Here is a 22,078-nt window from a genome sequence, read left to right on the forward strand (position 1 = left end):
AACCTATGAAGATTCTTTAGAGCACTTCAAAAGGGAATTAACTGTTAAATAAAATGTGAAAAAAAAGAATATGCTGTTCCAGTTCTACATCATTATAATTTTTGTGGCATTCGCTTCTCTCTGAAAAAAAACTTTTTTATTATTAAGGTGTTTCCAACATGCATGCAGCATATTCATAAATTATTGTTCACATAAGATGTACCTTTTTAAAAAGTTAATTATTGCAACTTGAAAAATGTGTATTTACTGTTTTTAGTGAAGGAGTAAACACTCTAAATTTAGAAAAAAATGCTGGTCGTCCTATGACAGAGTCCAGACCACTAGGGCTAATATCAGAATAATGGAGGTTTAAACATGGCAAGACAAGGTACCGCAAGGCATGAAACACAAATAAGGTACAGATTTATGGTGGATGGAGACAGGTGTGAGGGAGTGCTGAAAGACATAAAATACAACAGAGTTGCTAGAGACTTAATATACGGGTTGCCAGGAGGAGCCACAAAGTCCAAGAAATGACTAAGAGATACAAAGTACAACAGAAGTGCCAGTAACAAAGCGGCAAGCAGCCCTAAGCAAAAAAAAGGGAGATATGCATAGTACATAAAATCAATGAGGACTAAAAAAAAAAACAACTTGACTAGGACATGGAAAGACCAAACAAAAAAACACCATATAAACAAAAAAGGCATAATGATCTAGCAATGCCTACAATCGAGACTGAAGCCTGGTAAACATGATTAGATTATCTGATGAATGATTGCATGTTTTTTTTTTCTTTTTTGCATGCTAGCCCTTATATTAAAAATGAAGAGGTTACTAAAGTTACGAAAATTCTCGTAAGACTGAGTAAAAATTCAGGAGTTCTGTAATGTATTGTATTGTATCTATATTGTATTTTCAGAAGAAAACTGTACTGATTAAATGAAAATCATACGATCTGGTATCGTACAAATTTTTTTTTGTGTTTGTACCTTTGGATAATTTCGGATAAACTATCATGATCGGCTCTCGAAAGCTGTATACTAAAGATCAGATTATCGTACGAACACGTCGAAAGCGGTATTTTTTTGTATGATTTTCTAGTTGTGTACGGACTTTAAACCTAAATGGCAATTATAATAACACAAGACTTCTAAAGGGGGGGGGAGGGGCACCTACACAGACTAATTACACATGGAGAATGCCAAAGCACCTGCATCCACAGTCCAGAAAACAATGACCATGTCTAGAAATGGAGAGGCGTTGGTTTCAGACTCAGACAGAAACTTACAGCCTTCCTGCCCATGAGACCTGCAATTAAACCATTAAAACAAAGTTGAAAATGTTTTCTCTGAAAGTGGGTAACAGTCACTGCAAAAGCTTTGCACATTCCGTGGAACTAAAAAATTAAATTATTTAAATTTTTTACTTAACAGGAAGGTGCAAAAAAGCAACAATTATTTCTAATGTAATCTACTGCAATCAGTCAGGTTTGAATTTTTATCAATTTACCATAGACCAAGGAAAGATAAGTGCTAACTGGTTCTTTTTATTGGTTTTGCTTTATCTGAAAACCTATTCTTCACTGTGGCAAATAATACAGCTCTGGCAAACAATACACATTCTGTAGGAAACTGTCTGGTGATACATCATTGAGTCTACACTATAGACCATTCTGCTGTTTGTTATTCCAGATATAGAGGGATCGGGAGCTTGGTCCCCAACCAAGCCTCTCCAAAGAAATGAGGCAATTGGACTATCTTGGTACGGTTAACCAAAAGTAAATTCAAATATGTAAGCAAATATGTAAAAAATAATACAAAGGTTTATGAATACAAAATTAATAACACATAACAAATAATCAGTTACAGGATAAAAGCATGGTAAAAATCCATGTGTATCACCAAGATAATGATCCCCGAATGGGGAAGATCACAATGGGATAGTTGATCACGGATAACATCTCAACTAGTTTTGTGGGCTAATGCCGCTTCATCTGGAGGATATCTGTAATTTGATTGACAAATGATCAATGACAGTTTAATTAACCAAAGAAATCTATGGTAACAGCATTTAATACAAAAGTGTCAAATAGACAATGTATATACATAATGGGAAAGAGTGAAGCTGCTTACCCACACGTCCTGGCAGGCACAGGGCACAAGGCGTCACCAAAAGGGGGGTCCCCCGCGGCGACTAGGGGGGACTTACAAAACAGTGGACTGGAATCTAAATAAGTGGAATAAGACAGGTGATGTAGGTAAACTAAGTACTTTGAAGGCGCTAGGAGTGGAAAGGTATGACTGTGATGGTTAAATTGGATAGAAGACTGGAAGTGAAAGGATGTGACTGTGATAGTTGAGTTGGATGGGAGACAATTGGTGAGGAATTGTGAGTAAATGAAAATGTGAAAAATTGAAAAAATCAAAAAGCAAAAATTGTTGAAATTGAAAAAGTGTGGTGAGAGGGGCGGAAAGGAAAAGAAGAGAACAGGAGGGGAAGGGAAAAAGGGGGAAGGGAAGAAGGGGGAAGGGAAAAAGGAAGGGGAAGTTGGGGAGGGAAGGAGAGGAGAGGGGGGACAAAAAAAGAAGGACAGCAGGGAAAGGGAAGGAAAAGGGGAGGGAGGGAAGGGGGAGAGAGGCAGGGAAACGAGAGAAAGGGGCGGAAGAAGGTGAAAAGGCAGAAGGGGGGGGGGAGAAGAGGGTAGGAAGGAGGGGGAGGGAAGGGAAAGAAAACCAAAAGAAAGTGAATTGAAATAGGAACCTATGAAGCAAGGACATAGTATATACAGTTGTGCTCATAAGTTTACATACGCTGGCAGAATTTATGATTTCTTGGCCATTTTTCAGAGAATATGAATGATAACACAAAAACTTTTCTTTCACTCATGGTTAGTGTTTGGCTGAAGCCATTTATTATCAATCAACTGTGTTTACTCTTTTTAAATCATAATGGCAACAGAAACTACCCTAATTACCCTGATCAAAAGTTTACATACCCTGGTGATTTTGGCCTGATAACATGCACACAAGTTGACACAAAGGGGTTTGAATGGCTATTAAAGGTAACCATCCTCACCTGTGATCTGTTTGCTTGTAATTAGTGTGTGTGTATAAAAGGTCAATGAGTTTCTAGACTCCTGACAGATCCTTGCATCTTTCATCCAGTGCTGCACTGACGTTTCTGGATTCTGAGTCATGGGGAAAGCAAAAGAATTGTCAAAGGATCTGCGGGAAAAGGTAGTTGAACTGTATAAAACAGGAAAGGGATATAAAAACATATTCAAGGAATTGAGACTGCCAATCAGCAAAGTTCAAACTCTAAACAAGAAGTGGAAAATGAGGGGTTCTGTTGAAACGAAACCCCGGTCAGGTAGATCAACTAAAATTTCAGCCACAACTGCCAGAAAAATTGTTTGGGATGCAACGAAAAACCCACAAATAACTTCAGGTGAAATACAGGACTCTGAAAACATGTGGTGTGGCTGTTTCAAGATGCACAATAAGGAGACACTTGAAGAAAGATGGGCTGCATGGTCATGTCGCCAGAAGAAAGCCATTACTACTCAAATGCCAGAAACTATCCTGCTTACAATACCTCAAATAGCACAGAGACAAGCCTCAAACCTTCTAACACAAAGTCATTTGGAGTGATGAGACCAAAATTTAGCTTTAAACGATACATTTGCAGAGGAGTCAACAAGGCCTATGATGAAAGGTATGGAGGTGGATGGCTGATGTTTTGAGGATGTGTAAGCTACAAAGACACAGGAAATTTGGTCAAAGTTGATGACAAGATGAATGCAGTATGTTATCAAAAAATACTGGAGGAACATTTGCATTCATCAGCCAGGAAGCTGCTCATGGGACCTACTTGGACATTCCAACATGACAATGATCCAAAACACAAGGCCAAGTCAACCTGTCATTGGCTACAGCAGAATAAAGTGAAGGTTCTGGAGTGGCCATCTCAGTGTCCTGACCTCAATATTAATGAGCCACTCTGGGGAGATCCCAAACGTGCAGTTCATGCAAGACAGCCGAAGAATTTACAGGAACTGGAGACTTTTTGCCAAGAGGAATGGGCGGCTTTACCATCTGAGAAGATAAAGAGCCTCATCCACAAATACCAGAAAAGACTTCAAGCTGTCATTGATGTTAAAGGGGGCAATACACGGTATTAAGAACTGGGGTATGTAAACTTTTGATCAGGGTGATTTGAGTAGTTTCTTTTGCCATTATGTTTTAAAAAGAGTAAACACAGTTGATTGATATTAAATGGCTTCAGCCAAATACTAACCATGAGTGAAAGAAATGTTTTTGTGTTATCATTCATATTCTCTAAAAAATGGCCAAGAAATCATAAATTCTGCCAGGGTATGTAAACTTATGAGCACAACTGTACCTTGTATACAGATACAAAAGATTTAGGGGTCCTGGGAAGTAGAGTCCCACTAGGGAAGAGAGTACCGGTGTACAGCGGCAGTTTGCACCACTACAGGGAAAAGGTAAGAAGTGGGAGTGCAGTGAAGCACACACTCCTGCCCAATGTATAACCTATGGAAAAAAAGGCAATGAGCAAAGTAAATAAGTATACCACTCCAATTCCCTTAAGCGGGGGGGGCTGAAAAGTGGCTGCATTTAAAATATAAACCGCCAAGGTAAACGTAAACTTTGTTGAGATACACGATTCACGGGCCCAAAGTCCAGAGCACTAAACAGTAGGCAGATGCCTGCTATTTATAGTCCCCAACCCATTATTTTTTATAGCTTACATATTTGAATTCACTTTTGCTTCACCGTATCGAGATAGTCCAATTGCCTCATTTCTTTGGGGAGGCTTGGTTGGGGACCAAGTTCCCGATCCCTCTATTTCTAAGTTTGTGGACGATGGTACAATTCTCTATATATCTTGTATTATTACTATTGTTATAGAGGCTATCCCTATCTTGTTATTCCAGATATGTCAAGCAGATAGTTTATGCCCTGATACAGAGAGTTCAGTGAGTCCCGGAGGTGATGAACTTAGACGGGCTGCTTCTCCATCTAGTAGGAGATCACCCAGTCGTGGCCGTTCCCCATATAGACAAGATGCAGCTGCTAAAATGGTTCAGAGTACACTGCACAGACACCAGGAAAGAGAGAAGGTGAGATAGTATGGCATTATATCTCATAAGTATTGTACAACTTTAACATTCATCATTATCCATAAAGTGGCATTATAATTTATTGATAATGATAAAGATTTTTTGAACTGCATACCCAAGCTGGTGAATATCATTGAAATAAATAGTATTACCCAGCAGATTTCTTCCATTATATAAATCAGTACAAAATCCATCAGCCTGTCTGTACTTACAGTATTTATTCTTGATCAGGAGCTTCTGTCTGAATTGACACTGGTTCGGCAATCAGTGGAGGATACTAAGAAGCAACTGCTGGAGAGTCTGCAGGAAGCTGAGAGGCGAGGATTGGAGCTCAGGAGAGATAAGGATGAGATCAGTAACTTGCTGGAGAAAGTGAAACAAGAATCACAGAGATGTCAGGCCAGCCTGGAATCCCTGAACAGGTAAACTATAAAGGGTGTGCATAGCAGCAAGCTTCTCATTTTCATCTTGCTAAAAAATGTTACTGCAATAATACTCCATGTATTATTTTAAAAATAATACATGGAAAAAATGAATGGGGTGGGCAACCACATGGCAAATGAGGTTTAATGTGGAAAAATGTAAAATAATGCATTTGGGTGGCAAATATATGAATGCATTCTACTCAGTAGGGGGAGGACCTCTGGGGGAATCAAGGATGAAAAAGCACCTGGGGGTCCTGGTAGATGACAGGCTCAGCAATGGCATGCAATGCAAAGCGACTACTAACAAAGCAAACAGAATATTGGCATGCATTAAAAAGGGGATCAACTCCAGAGATAAAACGATAATTCTCCCACTCTACAGGACTCTGGTCCGGCCTCACCTGGAGTATGCTGTCCAGTTCTGGGCACCAGTCCTCAGGAAGGATGTACTGGAAATGGAGCGAGTACATACAGGGAAGGGCAAAAAAACGAATAAAATGACTGGAGGACCTTATTATAATTATTTATCAACCTGCTGATGTTAGTGAAAGTCTTTTGACTTCTTAAATGTTCTGAACACCAGACAAACCTTTTTGTTATGGATAGAATACCTAAGGGTTAGAACTTTTTTTGTGTTTATCCATGTCCCTGTTGGTGAAAATTCATCTCAATTCCATTCCTGGTTAGGAACGAGTTATCATGAAGAATATCCCTACCACAGACACATACAGCAAAAACTGGCCAACCTTCCCTGCTATACTAACCCCCTTTTTATTGCCATTTGTTCCATTGCCACAGAGGAAGTGAGGTAAAAAAAACCCAATGGGTACCTGCTGTATCCAAAATTTTAAAGTAGTGCCCATGCTTAAACTAACAGTAGCTAACAAAATATTTAACTGCCTTCCAGGGTGGGCTCCCTCTAGGTCTGATTAGACCGAGGGTCAGCAACCTGTAGATTGCGATCTACCAGTAGATCACGGACAGGTGACTGCTTGATCTCGGCTTGCTGACCTGCCATTCCAGAGTGCAATGTAGAGAGATTACTTGTAAAGTTGGCGCTGTAGTAGGGAGCAAGAGCCACATAAGCTGGTGCCTCCTCTGTAGTGCTTTGCTCCTGTCCCATGTGGACTGATACCAACTGCACTCCATCTCTTATCGCAGCTAGTGGTCTCCAGACCACTGGGCATAATAGTATAGGGCTGCTTTCACACTGATGCACTGCGATTTACCCACAATGCGGATGCAGTGCAGTGTACCTGCAGCTTTCCTGTGGGTTTGCTGCGTTTAGCCATAGACTTGTATTATATCCTGCTGTTTTACCACCCTCCAATTTTAGTGCCCTAAGGGTGCCGCTGACGAATGCAACTAGGGGGCCATTCACAAGTGCAGCAGGCACTGCTGCTCCTCTGAAATGTCATCCGAGACCGAGTGTGTGTATGTTGACAGGTGATGAGGAGGCGATATGTTGCTTCTTCACCACCTGATTTAAACCCATGAATGCCGTACAATGCACGCAATTGCGACACGGTAGTAAGGCAATTAGAGGTTTAAATCAGGTGTTAGGAGATGACACTGTGCCCAGTGATCCTTGACTTCTCCCATGTTGTTGAGGTAGATCTCCACCTCTTTAAGGTTGCCTACCCCTGGATTAGACCATTTTAATTCTGTTTGTCCACAGTTAAAGGGTGTGGCCTGTGTGAGGCAAGGCACTGATGATTTCTGCCTCATACATAAACAACCCTCAATATGCATGTAGAAGGAAAGTAGTGGGCAGGTAGACAAAGGGAAGAGCCCACTCCAGGAAACTGATGAAGCATTCCAGTGTTAATGGGCACAGTAAGAGAGGACCCTCAAAGCTAAAGTAAATGGGTTTTTTTTCAGGCATCCAGGCAAAAAAAAAATTAGCAGGAGGAATTCACAGGACTACATCTTTATATGGTTACCCTTGGAGTTTGAATCGACTCCATTGACTGAGTGTCTTAGTATCAGTTTTTTCTAGCATGTATTATGTGTAAAGTTTATCTCACCACCGTTTTTTAAAACCTCTAAAAATTGGTATATTATAAGTAACAAATTTTTTGTTCTATTCATCTCTGTCATTTGAGTATCTTCACTATGTCAGCAACCTATGAGCAAATACAGCTTTTTATTCTGCTGGATACTCATGGGTGAATTTAAAGTTCATGGAACAGTCTTATCACCATGAATACTTTTGGTGGTTAGGCAGGCGTTTGAATAATGAACAATTTATGTAGAATACATTCTTGGGTTGATGGCACATATTGCTGAGAGACATCTCTTTTTATTCATTGTATGTAATTGGCAATAAAGTTTGTATTCACACAAAGAACAGGATACATTTCAAAATAGTGCATAAACCATTATAGCATGTTACAGTCATAAGGTGCTATAGCTTTTACAAGTATTCTATGAAGCTAGGTAGGCTTCTAGTTAGTAAGCAGAATGATGCAATAGGTTGGTGGTAATAGGGCTCCCCGAACAACAAGGAAAACAGCCCTTCAAAAAGTGTACATTCAACCACAAAGACAATAGGAACACAAAAAAGAGGATGGAAGAGGGGCAGAGACTCTGTTTAATAAGGGAGGACATGTGTTTAGTTGTCTATATAAAGTATAGTATATAACGTGTTTTACTGATTTCTTTTTATTAATTGTGAACCACAAATATAGCCTGCATTTAGTAATGTCCCAGTATAAGGTGAAAAGAGCATTTATCAGCCACACTAGAGACTTTCCTAGATACAGTCTTTATGTATGGGTATTTGCCCAATATTTTTTTTATCCTCGACCACAAAGGAGCTTACAGACAATTTACCACATTCATAATTAATAGGGCCACTATACTTACCAATATGATTTTGGATCTTTGGAGAAATACTCAGAAGAAAACCAACCACTCTTATGCCCCGTACACACGGTCGGATTTTCCGACAGAAAATGTGCGATCGGAGCGTGTTGTCGGAAATTCAGACTGTGTGTGGGCTCCATCGGACTTTTTCCATCGGATTTTCCGACACACAAAGTTTGAGAGCAGGCTATAAAATTTTCCGACAACAAAATCCGTTGTCTGAATTTTCGATCGTATGTACACAAATCCGACGCACAAAGTGCCACGCATGCTCAGAATAAATAAAGAGATGAAAGCTATTGGCTTGACAAGCTATTGTATGCAAGACAAGTTTGAGCCAACATCCGTCGGAAAAAATCCTAGGATTTTGTTGTCGGAATGTCCGATCAATGTCCGACCGTGTGTACGGGGCATAACACAGGAAAAATACAACCCCTCCCCTTCAATATGTTTATTATCCTTTAGTAGCCCTTACTCAAGAACCTATGGCCAGCCATACATGGATCCTGCTGAACCAGCCGAGATTCAATCCATTAATTGACAGGCTGAATGTACCAAGTTGATCGATCAATCAACTTGGGTACAACCAGCCTGCCGAATTCACTGGCAATTCACTGGCCCCCCTGCCGGGAAAAGACAATATCACAGCAGGAGGGATTTCTCCATCAACACTGTCTGTGTTGATGGGGGAATCAGGCGAATTTCTTTCCTGCAACCCGTGGTTGTAGGAAAGAAATTTGCTCCGTGTATGGCCAACCTAATGCTTTAAAGTTACAGAGGTAGGTTCTTATCCAGGAGCTTCCAAGAACTTTTTAGTTCTAATCAGTTGAGTCATTTGCTATGAAATTTCTGAACAGAGTGTCATTGTGTTGTTTTCCTAGAGAGAAAGAAACTGTAGAGGAATCCTTGCAGACAGCAAAGCAGCGGGCTGAGGCCTCACTCCTGGATATTGAAAGACTGAAGGCAGTGAATGCAGAGTTGCTACGCCAGAGGGATGTCCTGGAGGAGCAGAAGGAGGAGCTAAACAGGGAGAGAGAGCGTAACCAGAAAGAGCTGGAAAGAGGGTGAGAAGAACAAAACTGCGTTTTTATGTCATGAATGCACAATTTAGATAACAGCTTGTGCAACGTGCTGGGGCCATTTATGCAACATATTAGAAGTAGAATGTATCTACAAATGCCAAATTAACATTATATACAGTATGAGTACTTCAGGATGATGGATGTTTTACAATTCACCTTCTTCTGGAATATTTGGGAATTCCATGTTGGAGTGTGTGTAGCACTACAATATATGAAAGTTTGCCCAAGGTTTTTGTTATAGATAATAATTCTGTTGGATCTGAAGCTAAAATGTAATTTTAGGTAAGCTCTATCAGTGTTGCTTGATTTATTCATATACAGTAAAACCTTGGTTTGAGAGTAACTTGGTTTGAGAGCATTTTGTAAAACAAGTTACATTTTTTCAATTAATTTTGACTTGATATTCAAGCGATGCCTTGCTATACATGTAGCGTCATGTCACAACTGAGTATAAAAGAGAAGAGAGGCGCCTCTAAGTGTAGCAATATGGTTACACTGAATGAAGGTACAACATTTAGCAACATATTGCTTCGCTTAGAGGCGCCTCTCTTCTCTTTTATACTCTGTATCTCCTGCTGGATTTTTCTTCTAATCCCCTTGTGGAGGCTTCCATTTGTAGATGGACATTTTATGGTTACACAACCTATCACATTGCTATAATCTTTTTATATGAACTATAAACTGAAGGACCTATGAATAAATGGGTGTGGAACGAATCATTTGAGTTTCCATTATTTCTTATGGGGAAATTTGCTTTGATATACAAGTGCTTTGGATTACAAGCATGTTACTGGAACAAATTATGCTCGCATTCCAAGGTTTTACTGTATATGTAGTCACTGAGGACATTGTCTTAAAGCAAGCCTAAAACCCAAAATAAACTTTAGGTTCTTTTAGTTAACCTGCTGACGTTAAAACAATAACAAATACTTCTGTTAAAAAAGCTTACCCACTTGCTACCTTGGGCTTCTGATTACCCCCATGACACATTCACTTTTTTAACAAAGGTTCTGTGTGAAGCAAAAGTACTACTTGCTCATAAAGAAGCTGCCAATCAGTGATGCTGCCTCACACAGAACCTGCTGATTTCATGAGAGAGTATTAGACCTCATGTCAAGTTTTTACTTTATGTCCACTATATTATTGTCACTTCCTAGCCAGTTATAGATTCACCAAATATTTTTACAAAAAAGCAAGGACTTTTGAGGCACTATAACACATACATTTTTTCATAAAACACTTATTTTATTTATAAGTGAAATAATTAATTATTCAAAGTTTCAACACTCTTGAAAACATGACCCCCCTTAACACATATCTGTCACCCACTTAGAGTAATAGAGTTTGAGTGAGTATACAATACTCTCATAGTATATACAATTCTCTTGCCGTGGATAATGACAGACCTTTGCAAAAAGCTCAACACATTTATAGGATTACATGTTTCCGCTTCATCAAGAGCAAAACAAGAGGGAATCAACAAACTATAAAAGTATTAAACATATGCATATGTTAAGAACAATATAAACAAACATCTACAGTATGCAAAGATTTTTTTGGTCATGCAGTGACTTAAAGTTCCTCCTGTCCACTGAAACCACTGCAAGACCATGAAACAAATTTAGGCAGGGGTCTCGTAAGAGTGGGACAGAACTAACCCAAGAGATCTGGTGCAACCACGAAAAGCACCACAAGCAAGTCATATTTGTGACTCTATTGCAAATTTTCTTACCTGGAGATCTTGCCAATAACAGTATTTTCAGGCTTGCATTTAGCAGCATTTTCAGCCTTGTGTGCATATTTCCTCAGGAGCTCATGTGGCAGGCTGATAACACTGCTGCTAATTGTGAGGCAGTGGCTTAAGGTTGTCAGCCTGCATAGGGAAGTACTAGTACTGGCAGCATTTTCATGTAAGACATTTTGCAATAGAGTCACAATAATAAAGTGCTTATGAACAGTGTACACAGTGGGGTTGATTTACTAAAACTGGAGAGTGCAAAATCTGGTGCAGCTGTGCATTGTAGCCAGTCTGCTTCTAACTTCAGCTTGTTCAATTAAGCTTTGACAAAAAACCTGGAAACCGATTGGTTTCTATGCCAAGATGCACAAGAGTTTGGACTCTTCAGTTTTAGTAAATCCACCCTAGTGAGACATGGTTCCAAATATACTGACAAATGGATATTGGGTTTATGTACGGTACTTTTTAAAGATATTGAATGAGTGAGTAAAGAAAACTCCCATTATGTCCACTCTTTAATGAGCTTGTAGAATTAATATAGTACATACTGTATAAGTACAGGCCCTCCAAAGTGTTCTGCCAATATTATTATGATTATCATCTCCTGAGTTTAACCAATTTCCTCTTGTGGGCAGTCAGGTGAGTATAAACAGAGAAGTAGAAAGATGTTCAGGAGCAGGTTTTTTGTACTTGCTGGAGTGCACCATTTTGGAGGCTCAGTAACTTCCCAAGTACAGCATGAACATTGACTTTTTCATGTTATAATAGGCAGAGAACCCAAGAGAAGTTGGAAGAGAAGGTATCAATGTTGAAGAAAGATCTGGTTACCGTCCGAGAGAATCTAAGCCAAGCAATGCTTGAAAGAGATGTCCTGCAAGGAGAAAAGGAGGCTGTCACCACTGCTCTTAGCAAGGTTTGTCTATATGATAGATGGCTATCACTTGGATGCTCTGCTCGTTTCTTCCTGCAGACTCCTGGTAGCAGTGAGTTGTTATCTGACTATATAGACTGGCTTTCCCCTCTGTTTATGTTGCAAATAACAATTTCAACCATTACAGTGAGAATCAATGCAGTTTTTTTCAAACATTTCGGTAAATCTTTTAGTACCACCATACATATTGTACATATTGTACATAAAGCCCAATTAAATGCTACAATCTCAGTGGCAAGGCCAAATCAATTTATTTTTAACCACGATAGAATGTAAATTTCATCAGGATGTGGATATTATTGAAAATGTACATGTTTCCTTTTAATCAGAGAAAGGTCATCTCTAGGACATGCCACATAGAAAATCCAGTTCTCAGTGCGAGATGGAAAATATTGATCTTAGTACAGTACACAGTGTCTCTGGTGTGGATTGTGTTTTTAACATGGATTTCCATGCCAGGCTGAATCAAGCAGAGCAGAGCTGGAACTGGCACTAAACCAGATGCGAAGTGAACAAGCGGGACTGAGCGACTCTTTGGCCAAGATGGGTGCTCTGAACGAAGGTTTAGCGCAAGATAAAGTGGCTCTGAACCGTGTCATCTTACAGGTACTTGTGCTGTATATATAATAACATGACGTAGTAATATACAGTATATAAATATGCATTTACTTTTAAAAGTGCTTCCAATTATCTATCAGTTTATCCAGTATAACCACCTGAAGTATGTTCCAAACACCAGATAAAATTTTTAATCAAGCCTGCAGTGATATTGCACATTACTTTTTTAACTGGTGTCTGAAAGTGGAATGGTGGGCTAACAGAAGGGAAAAAGCTCAGGGTGTGTACTAGAAGGATCAGTTCAGTGGTCAGGGCAAGATTAGCCACTATCAGCCTTGCTTGAAATTTCTGTTGATGCCCACTATGCAACAAACAACATTTAAAAATTTGTATTGTCAAAAACACATGCTCAATTTAAATTAGAGTGGCACATTTTATATTTTTTTTTATACGAAATTGATACAATGTAATTCAGACCTTTTTATTAACTGTATCTATTTGGTCTTACTTTTGATTTTTTTGGTTATAGCTAGAGGCCGAACGGGCTTCCCTGCAGGAGGACCGGCGTGTTAGTGAGGCCAGCTGTGCTGCTTTGAAGGAGCAGCGAGAAGCACTGGAGCTGGAGGTATCCCAACTACAGACAGATAGAGCCAGACTGGAGCAGAGATGTCGAGACACTGAAGGGAAGCTGCAGAAGGTGGAGGAGCAGCTTCACAGTGTGCACAGAGAAAGGGCAAAAGTAAAGGAGCAGCTTGCACAGGTAACAATGAAGATGGAGAAGGAAATGAAAAAACTTTTAAACATACTCTCCAGGTGAAAAACAACATTTTTAACTAACAGTAAAAACCACAAAATATACAATTTAATATATACCAGCAGATTTTACTATCATAGGAATTTAAAAAGTGAGAAGAAATTGTATTCTACTAGTTTAAAAGACAAGGATGAACCAGTTAGTGTCTTTTAGGCCCTTATGTTAATTGACCATTTCAGATAGTAACTGTACATAGTTACATAATTGGTAAGGTTGAATAAAGACATCAGTCCATCCAGTTCAGCCTGTGTGTGTGTGTTCATGTCAAAAATCATTTCCCATATCTCTGTATACTGGGTACTGTGTTAGCTAAGATACCTGGCCAAGAGTTTTTTAGAACTATTAATACTTCCCGCTGACACCACCGATTGTGGAAGTGAATTCCACGTTGTTACCGCCCTGACAGTGAAAAATCCCCTACGCAGTTTAAGGTTAACCATCTTCTCCTCCAATTTCATTGAGTGACCCCATGTCCTTCTTACACTCTCTGAGACTGAATAGTTTTTTCCCTATGCCAGAATCGGCATTGAGGTATTTATATATCGTCACCACATCACCTCTCAAGCACCGCTTCTCCAGAGAGAATAAGTTTAATGTTTTTAGTCGTTCCTCGTACCTTAGGTCCCCCAGTCCCCTTATTAAAGAGGAGTTCCGCCCAGGGGGGCCGTTAAAAAAAAAAAAAAAATTAAAAGTCAGCAGCTACAAATACTGCAGCTGCTGACTTTTAATTGGACACTTACCTGTCCCTGGGTCCAGCGATGCGGGGGATCGAAGCCCCGCTCGTCCCCCCCCCTCCGCTCGTCGGCGCCGGTATTTCAACTGTGGGCGCCGGGCTGTGGCTTCACAGCCTGGCACCCACTGCGCATGCGCGAGCGGCGCCGCGCGCCGTGATTGGACGCTCAATCACCTGGGACCAGTAATGGGTCCCAGATGATTGACAGGAGGGAGGGAGCAGAGCCGAGCCCTTCCTGTGCCTGGGGGGAAGTGATGTCACCAGCCCAGGCAAAGGAACAGGCAGACTACGAGGGACCACCTAGCAACAGGCATTTAGAGGTAAGTGAAAAAAAAAAAAAATATCCAAATTTTTTTTGTTTTTTTTTTTAGAATTTTTACAGGTATTTTTGTTTTTTGGGTGGAACCCCACTTTAACTTTGTTGCCCTTCTCTGGACTTTCTCCAGTTCCTGTACCTCCCTCCTGAGGATTGGTGACCAGAACTGGACGGCATACTCCAGATGTAGGCGAACTAGCGTTTTATAAAGTGGCAAAATTATTGTTTTTTTCTCTTGTGTAAATTCCCTTTTTTATGCATGCTAATATTCTTCTAGCTTTGCTTGCTCCAGCCTGGCATTGCATGCCATTGCTGAGCCTGTCATGTACTAGGACCCCCAGAACTTTTTGGATCCCGGATTCCCTAGCAAGTAACTAGCATTCACATTTTTAGCCCCCAAGTGGACTACTTTACATTTTTCAACATTAAACCTCATTTGCCCTGTAGTTGCCCACCCCATTTTTTTTGAGGTCCTCTTCTAAGGTTACTATATCTTGCTGTGAAAAATCTATTAAGTGTTTTGTAAACCTGGACTTATGTTCTGTTCTCAGGCCAATGCATCAGTTCAGACATTCCAAGAGCAATTACAAGAAACCCGGAGAGAGCTGGACATACAGTCAGCTGCTTTGCAGCGTGCTGCTCAGCGCATGGAAGACCTGACCAATCAGAATGCAGAGCTTGGTGTGCAGGTAGCAGCTCTGGAGGCTGACAGGCAGGAGCAGGAAGATGAAGTGGAACAGCTTCGGTAATACTTAGCACATTGTGTAGTGTAGTTTCTGCAGTGCATCCAGTGCTAGCTTACTGAGGGTCTTCTTTCTTGTTGTCATCAACTAGTGCACAAAAGGAATCTCTGGAGAGCACCTTGTATGATACTCAGCGTCGCACAGCTCAGCTAGAAGATCGCAGAGAACAACTTGAAGGAGAAATTCATACCCTTATGCTAGCAAAACAAAACCTGCAAGGTATCAAACCAGCTGCACATCTTAATATTTTATGACTTACAGACTATGAACTACAGTAAAGTCTGTTGTGTTCCATTCCCTTTAAAAATAAGTAACATCTGGATAGTAAAACCACCAAAGATCATGGGTATAATAGACAGTTTTAAGCACCTCAATATGTCATTGATCCAGTGTGCTCATATATCAAACTTTACTTATCTTTACACGAAGAAAGCACGACCAGTTATATTCATCTTTATGTAAATGATATCTGAGATTTCTGGGGGGATATTAAAAGATTGTAAAATGGCTACACTGAGCTTTCCAAAAATTCCCCTGAGATCATTTATAAAAATAAGAAAATCACCAGATTTTTTTTAATATTTTGTTTAAAAACCATTTCAGATAAATGCTTTTTTTGGTTACAAACTTTTTTATTCAAATAACTTGGTGGTAGAAGTAAGAAATAAAACAGCAATATGAAATGGGTACACTGAAAAAGAGTGTTCAAGGTACAAAGGCCAATTACATCTTGATATTAGCAAAATGACAAAGGAAAACATAAAATCGTATCAGTGACTATAAGACAGTATTACAACTTGAGCAAAAAGGGATGGCTAACAGATAAATGCTTTTTTGAAGGGAAATATTTGTTTAAAGCTTAGTGTTCCTTATCACTCTGTTACATTAAAAGACCCATGTTCTTCGAGCTCCAACATGGTGGTGAAGATAGTGTGAGGCCTAACTTTTAGGACACTGTTATTTACTGCCTTTAAAGGGGACACACGCCACTGATACCTATAGTGTATTATTTCCAATAGCCTCTGAGGTATTATAGGTTGGCCCGGGGGTTCCCCTTTAGTGATATTATTATCTACAATTATCCTTAGCTTGCTTAAAGATTTGCTTATTACTGTTTAACAGTGTTACTTTTGTTGTTGCTAATTGCCATTTATTGCTTAAACAGAAATTGTTTCCACCAAGTCCTGGCTACTTATACAGGACTTGGTTGACTAATATCACTTTAAACCTTTCTCTGGTCCAAGTAAACTTGACAGAGCAGAACTGTGTCTGTGTGTTATTACTGTGTTAATTCATTAATCACATTGCTAGGTGCGCCAGAGGGGCTGGGACAGTTCTTTGGGGTTGAGAGGCACGGACTGAACAAACAAAAGTAGCTCCATCTGGGGTATTGCTACAATTGCAACAGGGAAAAATCTGGTCACCTACCTAGTTCTGCTTTCTGGAATGATGTGTAAGGCTACATGCCCACTGGGTGTTCAGCCCATATGCAGTAATCCTGGGGTTTTTGTGTGCCCGAGAGGCACAGGTGCACTGTCCAGCCTCACTGCCGGAAGCCTATAAAAATGTATGACAGGCTGAAATAGGCAGCGGCTGGGCACTTTACCGAGTGATACTCATGTTTAGGGCTGTATATGTTCAGGTACCTATGTCTGAATGAATGAATGAATGATTTGTAAAGCGCTGCAAATGCGAACTGAATCGCCTCAAGGCGCTGGATGCATTCTCTGTTGTCAGCTTCTTATAAAATGAAGGTCTTTAGTTTTTTCCTGAAGGCCTGGTGGTTTTCTTCCATGCGGATGTTGGTTGGAAGAGCATTTCATAGTCGAGGTCCTTGGACTGCAAATCTTCGTTCTCCCTTTGCTTTGTAGCGGTATTTGGGAATGATAAGGAGGTTTTGGTTAGCTGATCGAAGACTGCGATTCGGTGTGTAGTGTTTTATTCTCTCACGGAGATATAGTGGAGCGTTTCCTTGTATGCATTTGTGGGTGAGGCAGAGGGTCTTGAATGTGATCCGATTCTTAACGGTTAGCCAGTGTAGGCTCTTTAGGGATGGGGAGATGGATTCCCAGGGTTTTTTCCTGTTAACATGTCTGGAACTCAGAACATGCAAAACACAGCAGGACTGAATGAAAAGAAATACAAATCCTTTGGCAAAAAAAGAGCTCTTTACGAATTTAGCTCCTTTCATGGATTTAGCTATAACACCATTCAAAAGCCTCATGAGCAGGCCTCATCATTAAAAACTTACTGATGTCAGAAAGTGAAAGTGTCTATGTGCCTGTTAATTTTGGAAAACATTATCTTTCTCCATTGCTATAATTAAGGTTTAGTGAACTATAATATAAATGCACGGTGTTAACTATAATATAAATTTGGTCTATGGTTCTAAAGAAGCATAATTGATTTGTACATCGTTTTTTTTAAATAGGATTTTTCATGTACACAAATACCAGAACACTCAAGTTGCTTTACAGCAATATGCTATATGTATCCATTTCATGGTATAATGTCATTTTTTGCTTCTTTACCTTAGCGGAAGCACAGCACCAGGCACTGGAAGCTGAGGAAGCTATGGCAGAGCTGAGGCAGCAGAAGGTCAAGCTGGAGCTGCAGTTGGCACAGACAGAGCAGGCAGCACAGCTTTCTCTCTGTAACCAGGCCCAGCAGCATCAGGATGCTATAGAGCGACTCAAGAAAGAAAAGGTTTTTATTGTTTTTTTGCTTGACAAAATGTTGCATCATGGATGAAAGAATGCAAATTACATAATAAGGGGGATAAGGCACTGGAGTGGTAAGAGCCATGTAGTTAGCTTAATTTGTTTCCAGATTGCACAAAAACAAAACCAGTTAATTTTTTTTCATAAGGCAAAGGACAATATGTAATGTACTGGTAATGCTATTTCTGCCAGGCAGACTGATGTATTCATTTCCAATACCAGATTACATGCTTTACTCTATTGGGCCATATACTTTTCAAATAAGCTCAGTAGGTTGAAATATGTAAGAAATTGATTCAGCACAATATGTAAATCTGGTTTACTGAAATGCCTTCTCTTTGAGTAAAATGGGTTGAAATAGAGTTTAGTGGTTTAAACTTTTTCACCAGACGTAGAAGTGCATTTTGTCCAGTGACTTGCCAGCCGCTTGACCCTTCTCAAGATAGCAACAGGTCACCCCTGTATCACTCGTTCATTGTTCTGTATACTTACAGACTTTTGTGTATTATCTCTACCTGAAAATACCTCAATAAACATTTATTGAAAGTGAAACATAGTTTGGCGGAATACACAATTCCAACCTTTCTAATTCAAATACTTGAATATTTATGGAGTGAAAACAACTTCAGTAGTAGTCCATTGGAAATTCACAAATAATGGGTTGGGAAATAAGTTTTGTAGTTGCGGTTTTCATATGAACAAGTATAGATATTCTAGCATAGTTTATTCCTGTCAATTTAGGTTTGCCCTTATATTTTGAACATGTTAATCAAAGAGGATCTGCCACAAACCTATAGAATGCAGAGTTTCCTTTTAACATATTGCCATGTAATGAGCTGTAATGAGCTTCATCTTTCATGATCAGGAGTCTATGCGTTTAGCTGTGATGGCGGAGAAGCAGGAAGCAGTGCAGCGGATGGAGATGGAGAAAGAAGAACTTCTATCTGAGCATGAAAACGTAAAGCAGAAACTGAATGCAGAGATGGTACGCCTGCAGGAAGACAGAGAAGAGAGCCTGTACAGAGTGGAGAATGAGAAGCAAAAAGTAAGAAATTTTATTTGATTCATGGGTATATATATTAATTATTCCACCCATAAATGGATTGCAGCTGCTTATTTGGACTGGTAAAATGACTGTAGCTGGCTGTTTGGAATTACTGTACCTTGGATCTGGCATATAGTTCTAAATCTGCTGCCTTGTGTCTAAATCATATTCCATCTGTCATCTGTCATCCAAATGCATATTTAAGTTGCTTGTGGATCAGTGAAGTCTCTTTTTGCAGGCTTTACTCCAGAAGGAGACTGAGAAGAATTCTCTAAGTGAGCGGCTGATGCAGATTCAAAGGGAGCTTTCTGACACTAGACTGGAGGCTGAGAGGTTTAGACGTGAGACTCAAGTCAAGCAAGATCAGGACAAGGTTAGTGTACTATGAAACATAGTCTTTCCTAAGGTGGATAAACACTGTCATGCAATCATGGGGTCATGAAAAAACACCTGTGTGAGAAAATCTGATCGATCCAACCGTTCTCCGATTTAAAACAGCACAAACTATTTCCATGCAAATGACTTGACCAGTGAATAATTTCATCTTTATGAAGTGCAGTTTTTTAATAAAAGCAGATAATGAGTACTAGAAATACTCATAGTCACACACTGAATTTGTGTTGGAAATATTTTTGCAGCCAATAGCTATTATTATTTTTACATATAGAAGAGACTGGTGGGTTCACTGAGTGCATGCCATATTGTAACATTGGTCAAGAACCTTGAAGCATGCTAAGACCACTTGTCATATTTGAAGGAAGATCTACTCCTATATGGTGACATTGAAAATACTGTATCGTACTGAGCATATGGAAGTAAGGTGTGAAAATATCAAGTGGTCCTTTGATCTTTTTTTTTACTTGATCAGGAACAGCTGGATGGTGTTTCTTCAGAACTGAAAGCACTGCAGGCAGAGTTTGAAGATGCTGTGTCAGCTCATGCAAAAGACAACAAAAGTCTTTGTGAGCGAGTCAAACAACTGAGCCAAGACAGGGAGAGCCTAAACAAGGAGGTAAGCTGAGATATTCACAAATGTAATTGTATGTCCACTCCCTGTTTATTTATATTTTTATTGTTTCATTCATTATTTCTCTATGTTTATGATTGGAAATATGACAATTTAATTCTTATTAGACAATAATAAAACTGGTTTCTAAGAAAACCAAAACACAGGATAGATAATGTTCATCTTTGCAGGTGGAAGAGCTGAGAACTCAGCTACGTGTAGCAGAAGATGCCAGAGATGTGTTGCGCAGAGACCTTATTGAAGTTCAGCGCCTGCTGCGAGAGATGGAAGAGACCTGTGAGGTGCAGAGGAAGGAATCCCTAGAGTTGCGTCGTGATCTTGGAGATCTGACTCGAGAAAGGGAAACTCTACAGCAATCCAATACTGAGCTGAGGGCTTCCTTTAAGAAGACAGAAACAGAGCGGAGCAGGTAAGTTACATAATAGTGAGATTTAGAACATAGAAGACCTGCATCATCGGGTTGGGATATAGATATGGGATATAGAATTCCTAAGGCTTTTCAAATACAACTAAACTCTAAACTTAGTATATGGAGATTAATTTGATAGACAGGTGAACTCCGTGGACATATTTTATATATGTATGTATGTATTTATTTATTTATTTAAGTAAATATATAAATCAAGTAGTGTACACATTAAAGAAGTTTACATTAAAAAACAACATTGGTTTTTCTTGGATGCAGTATTGGGTTATATTTTTTTCTTCGGGTATATGTTAATTGATAAAAAAAATGTGTATCTATGTTACGTACTTTTAACTTTGAAGGTAAAAAGATTATTCAGCTTTGTGTGGTTTGTGGCAAACTCAATGATATTTTTGACTTATTACGTCTCTCAGAGACTCCGCTGGCAAGGTGTGCCCATCAGAACTGCCAGTCAATCGCTGAGGCTGTTACAAAGGACTATAATGCTTTCATTAATCCCCAATGGTTAGTCCACAATATGAAATCCAGCTGTGGACAGCCACCCCTCTCTTATTTTCTTGTGGATGGAGCTGGAGACACAAACTGCTGAAGGCAAATCTGGAGTCTTCAAGAGATCTAAAAAGCTGTTCGATATAACCATGGACACCTTTCTAAAATTGAAATTTTTGGTGGCATTGACCTTTAAGTGAGAATAGTATTATTATTATTATTTTTATTATTATTATACAGTATTTATATAGTGCCAACAGTGTGCACAGCACGTTATAATATAAAGAGGGACAGTACAGTTGCAATGCACTACAGGAGGGTTAGGAGGGCCTTGCTTATAAGAGATTGCAATCTAATAGGATGCGGCAAGTGGCACAAATGTTAATAACTGTGAGGGATGAGCTGATGGAAGAAATAAAAGTTCAATTGTTAGGTGGAGGCGGGTAGGCTTCCCTAAAATGATGAGTTTTCAGGGTTCACCTAAAGGTGGCTAGAGTAGGATATAGCCAGACAGATTGAATTCCAGAGGATAGGAGAAGCTCTAGAGGAACCCTGGAAGCGAGCATGGGAGGGGACTAGGGAGTTAGACAGCAGGCGGTCTTGGGAGGAACGGAGAGGATGGTTTGTGTGATATAACAATAAAATAGTGAATAGATGATTCTGGTGAATTAATGTCACTATTCCACAGCCTGCAGGTTGCAATAGAGGAGAAACAGCAGCGAATGGCTGTATTGCAGGAGGCAAAATCATGTGTTGATCGTGAAGCGGTACAACTGAGAACTAGCTTGCGAGAAGTGGAGAGAGCTCATATAGAGGCCCGCAGACAGCTCCAAGAGCTACGGAGACAGGTTTGCATTGGATGTCACTTTAATTATTAATAGATCTGCCAGTCACTTCATGCTTTATAGCAGTGTTTTGCAGCTTCAGAAAGCGCACAAAGAAAATTACATTTGAAATGCGTCTGGAATATGTTTTTAAAGCACTTTAAATGCAGTTTTTTTTATGCTAAACTCCAACCAAAGTAATATATTTCTTTA

General features: G+C 39.7%; 1 protein-coding gene across 1 annotated transcript in view; it reads left to right on the top strand.

Moving 5' to 3' along the window:
- The window catches only part of LOC141139518 (uncharacterized), a 199,944-nt gene that overhangs the window by 119,471 nt on the left and 58,395 nt on the right, over positions 1–22,078 (top strand). The window contains exons 12-25 of the mRNA XM_073625735.1: positions 4,940–5,125; positions 5,357–5,547; positions 9,300–9,482; positions 12,007–12,151; positions 12,629–12,775; positions 13,257–13,487; positions 15,142–15,335; positions 15,425–15,552; positions 17,870–18,039; positions 18,919–19,098; positions 19,337–19,471; positions 19,967–20,110; positions 20,296–20,534; positions 21,730–21,889. Of these exons, the coding sequence (XP_073481836.1) occupies positions 4,940–5,125; positions 5,357–5,547; positions 9,300–9,482; positions 12,007–12,151; positions 12,629–12,775; positions 13,257–13,487; positions 15,142–15,335; positions 15,425–15,552; positions 17,870–18,039; positions 18,919–19,098; positions 19,337–19,471; positions 19,967–20,110; positions 20,296–20,534; positions 21,730–21,889 (2,433 nt within the window). The remainder of the gene's footprint in view (positions 1–4,939; positions 5,126–5,356; positions 5,548–9,299; positions 9,483–12,006; positions 12,152–12,628; positions 12,776–13,256; positions 13,488–15,141; positions 15,336–15,424; positions 15,553–17,869; positions 18,040–18,918; positions 19,099–19,336; positions 19,472–19,966; positions 20,111–20,295; positions 20,535–21,729; positions 21,890–22,078) is intronic.

This window comes from Aquarana catesbeiana, linkage group LG04 (assembly GCF_042186555.1).
Source record: "Aquarana catesbeiana isolate 2022-GZ linkage group LG04, ASM4218655v1, whole genome shotgun sequence".
Taxonomy (NCBI): Eukaryota; Metazoa; Chordata; class Amphibia; order Anura; family Ranidae; genus Aquarana; species Aquarana catesbeiana.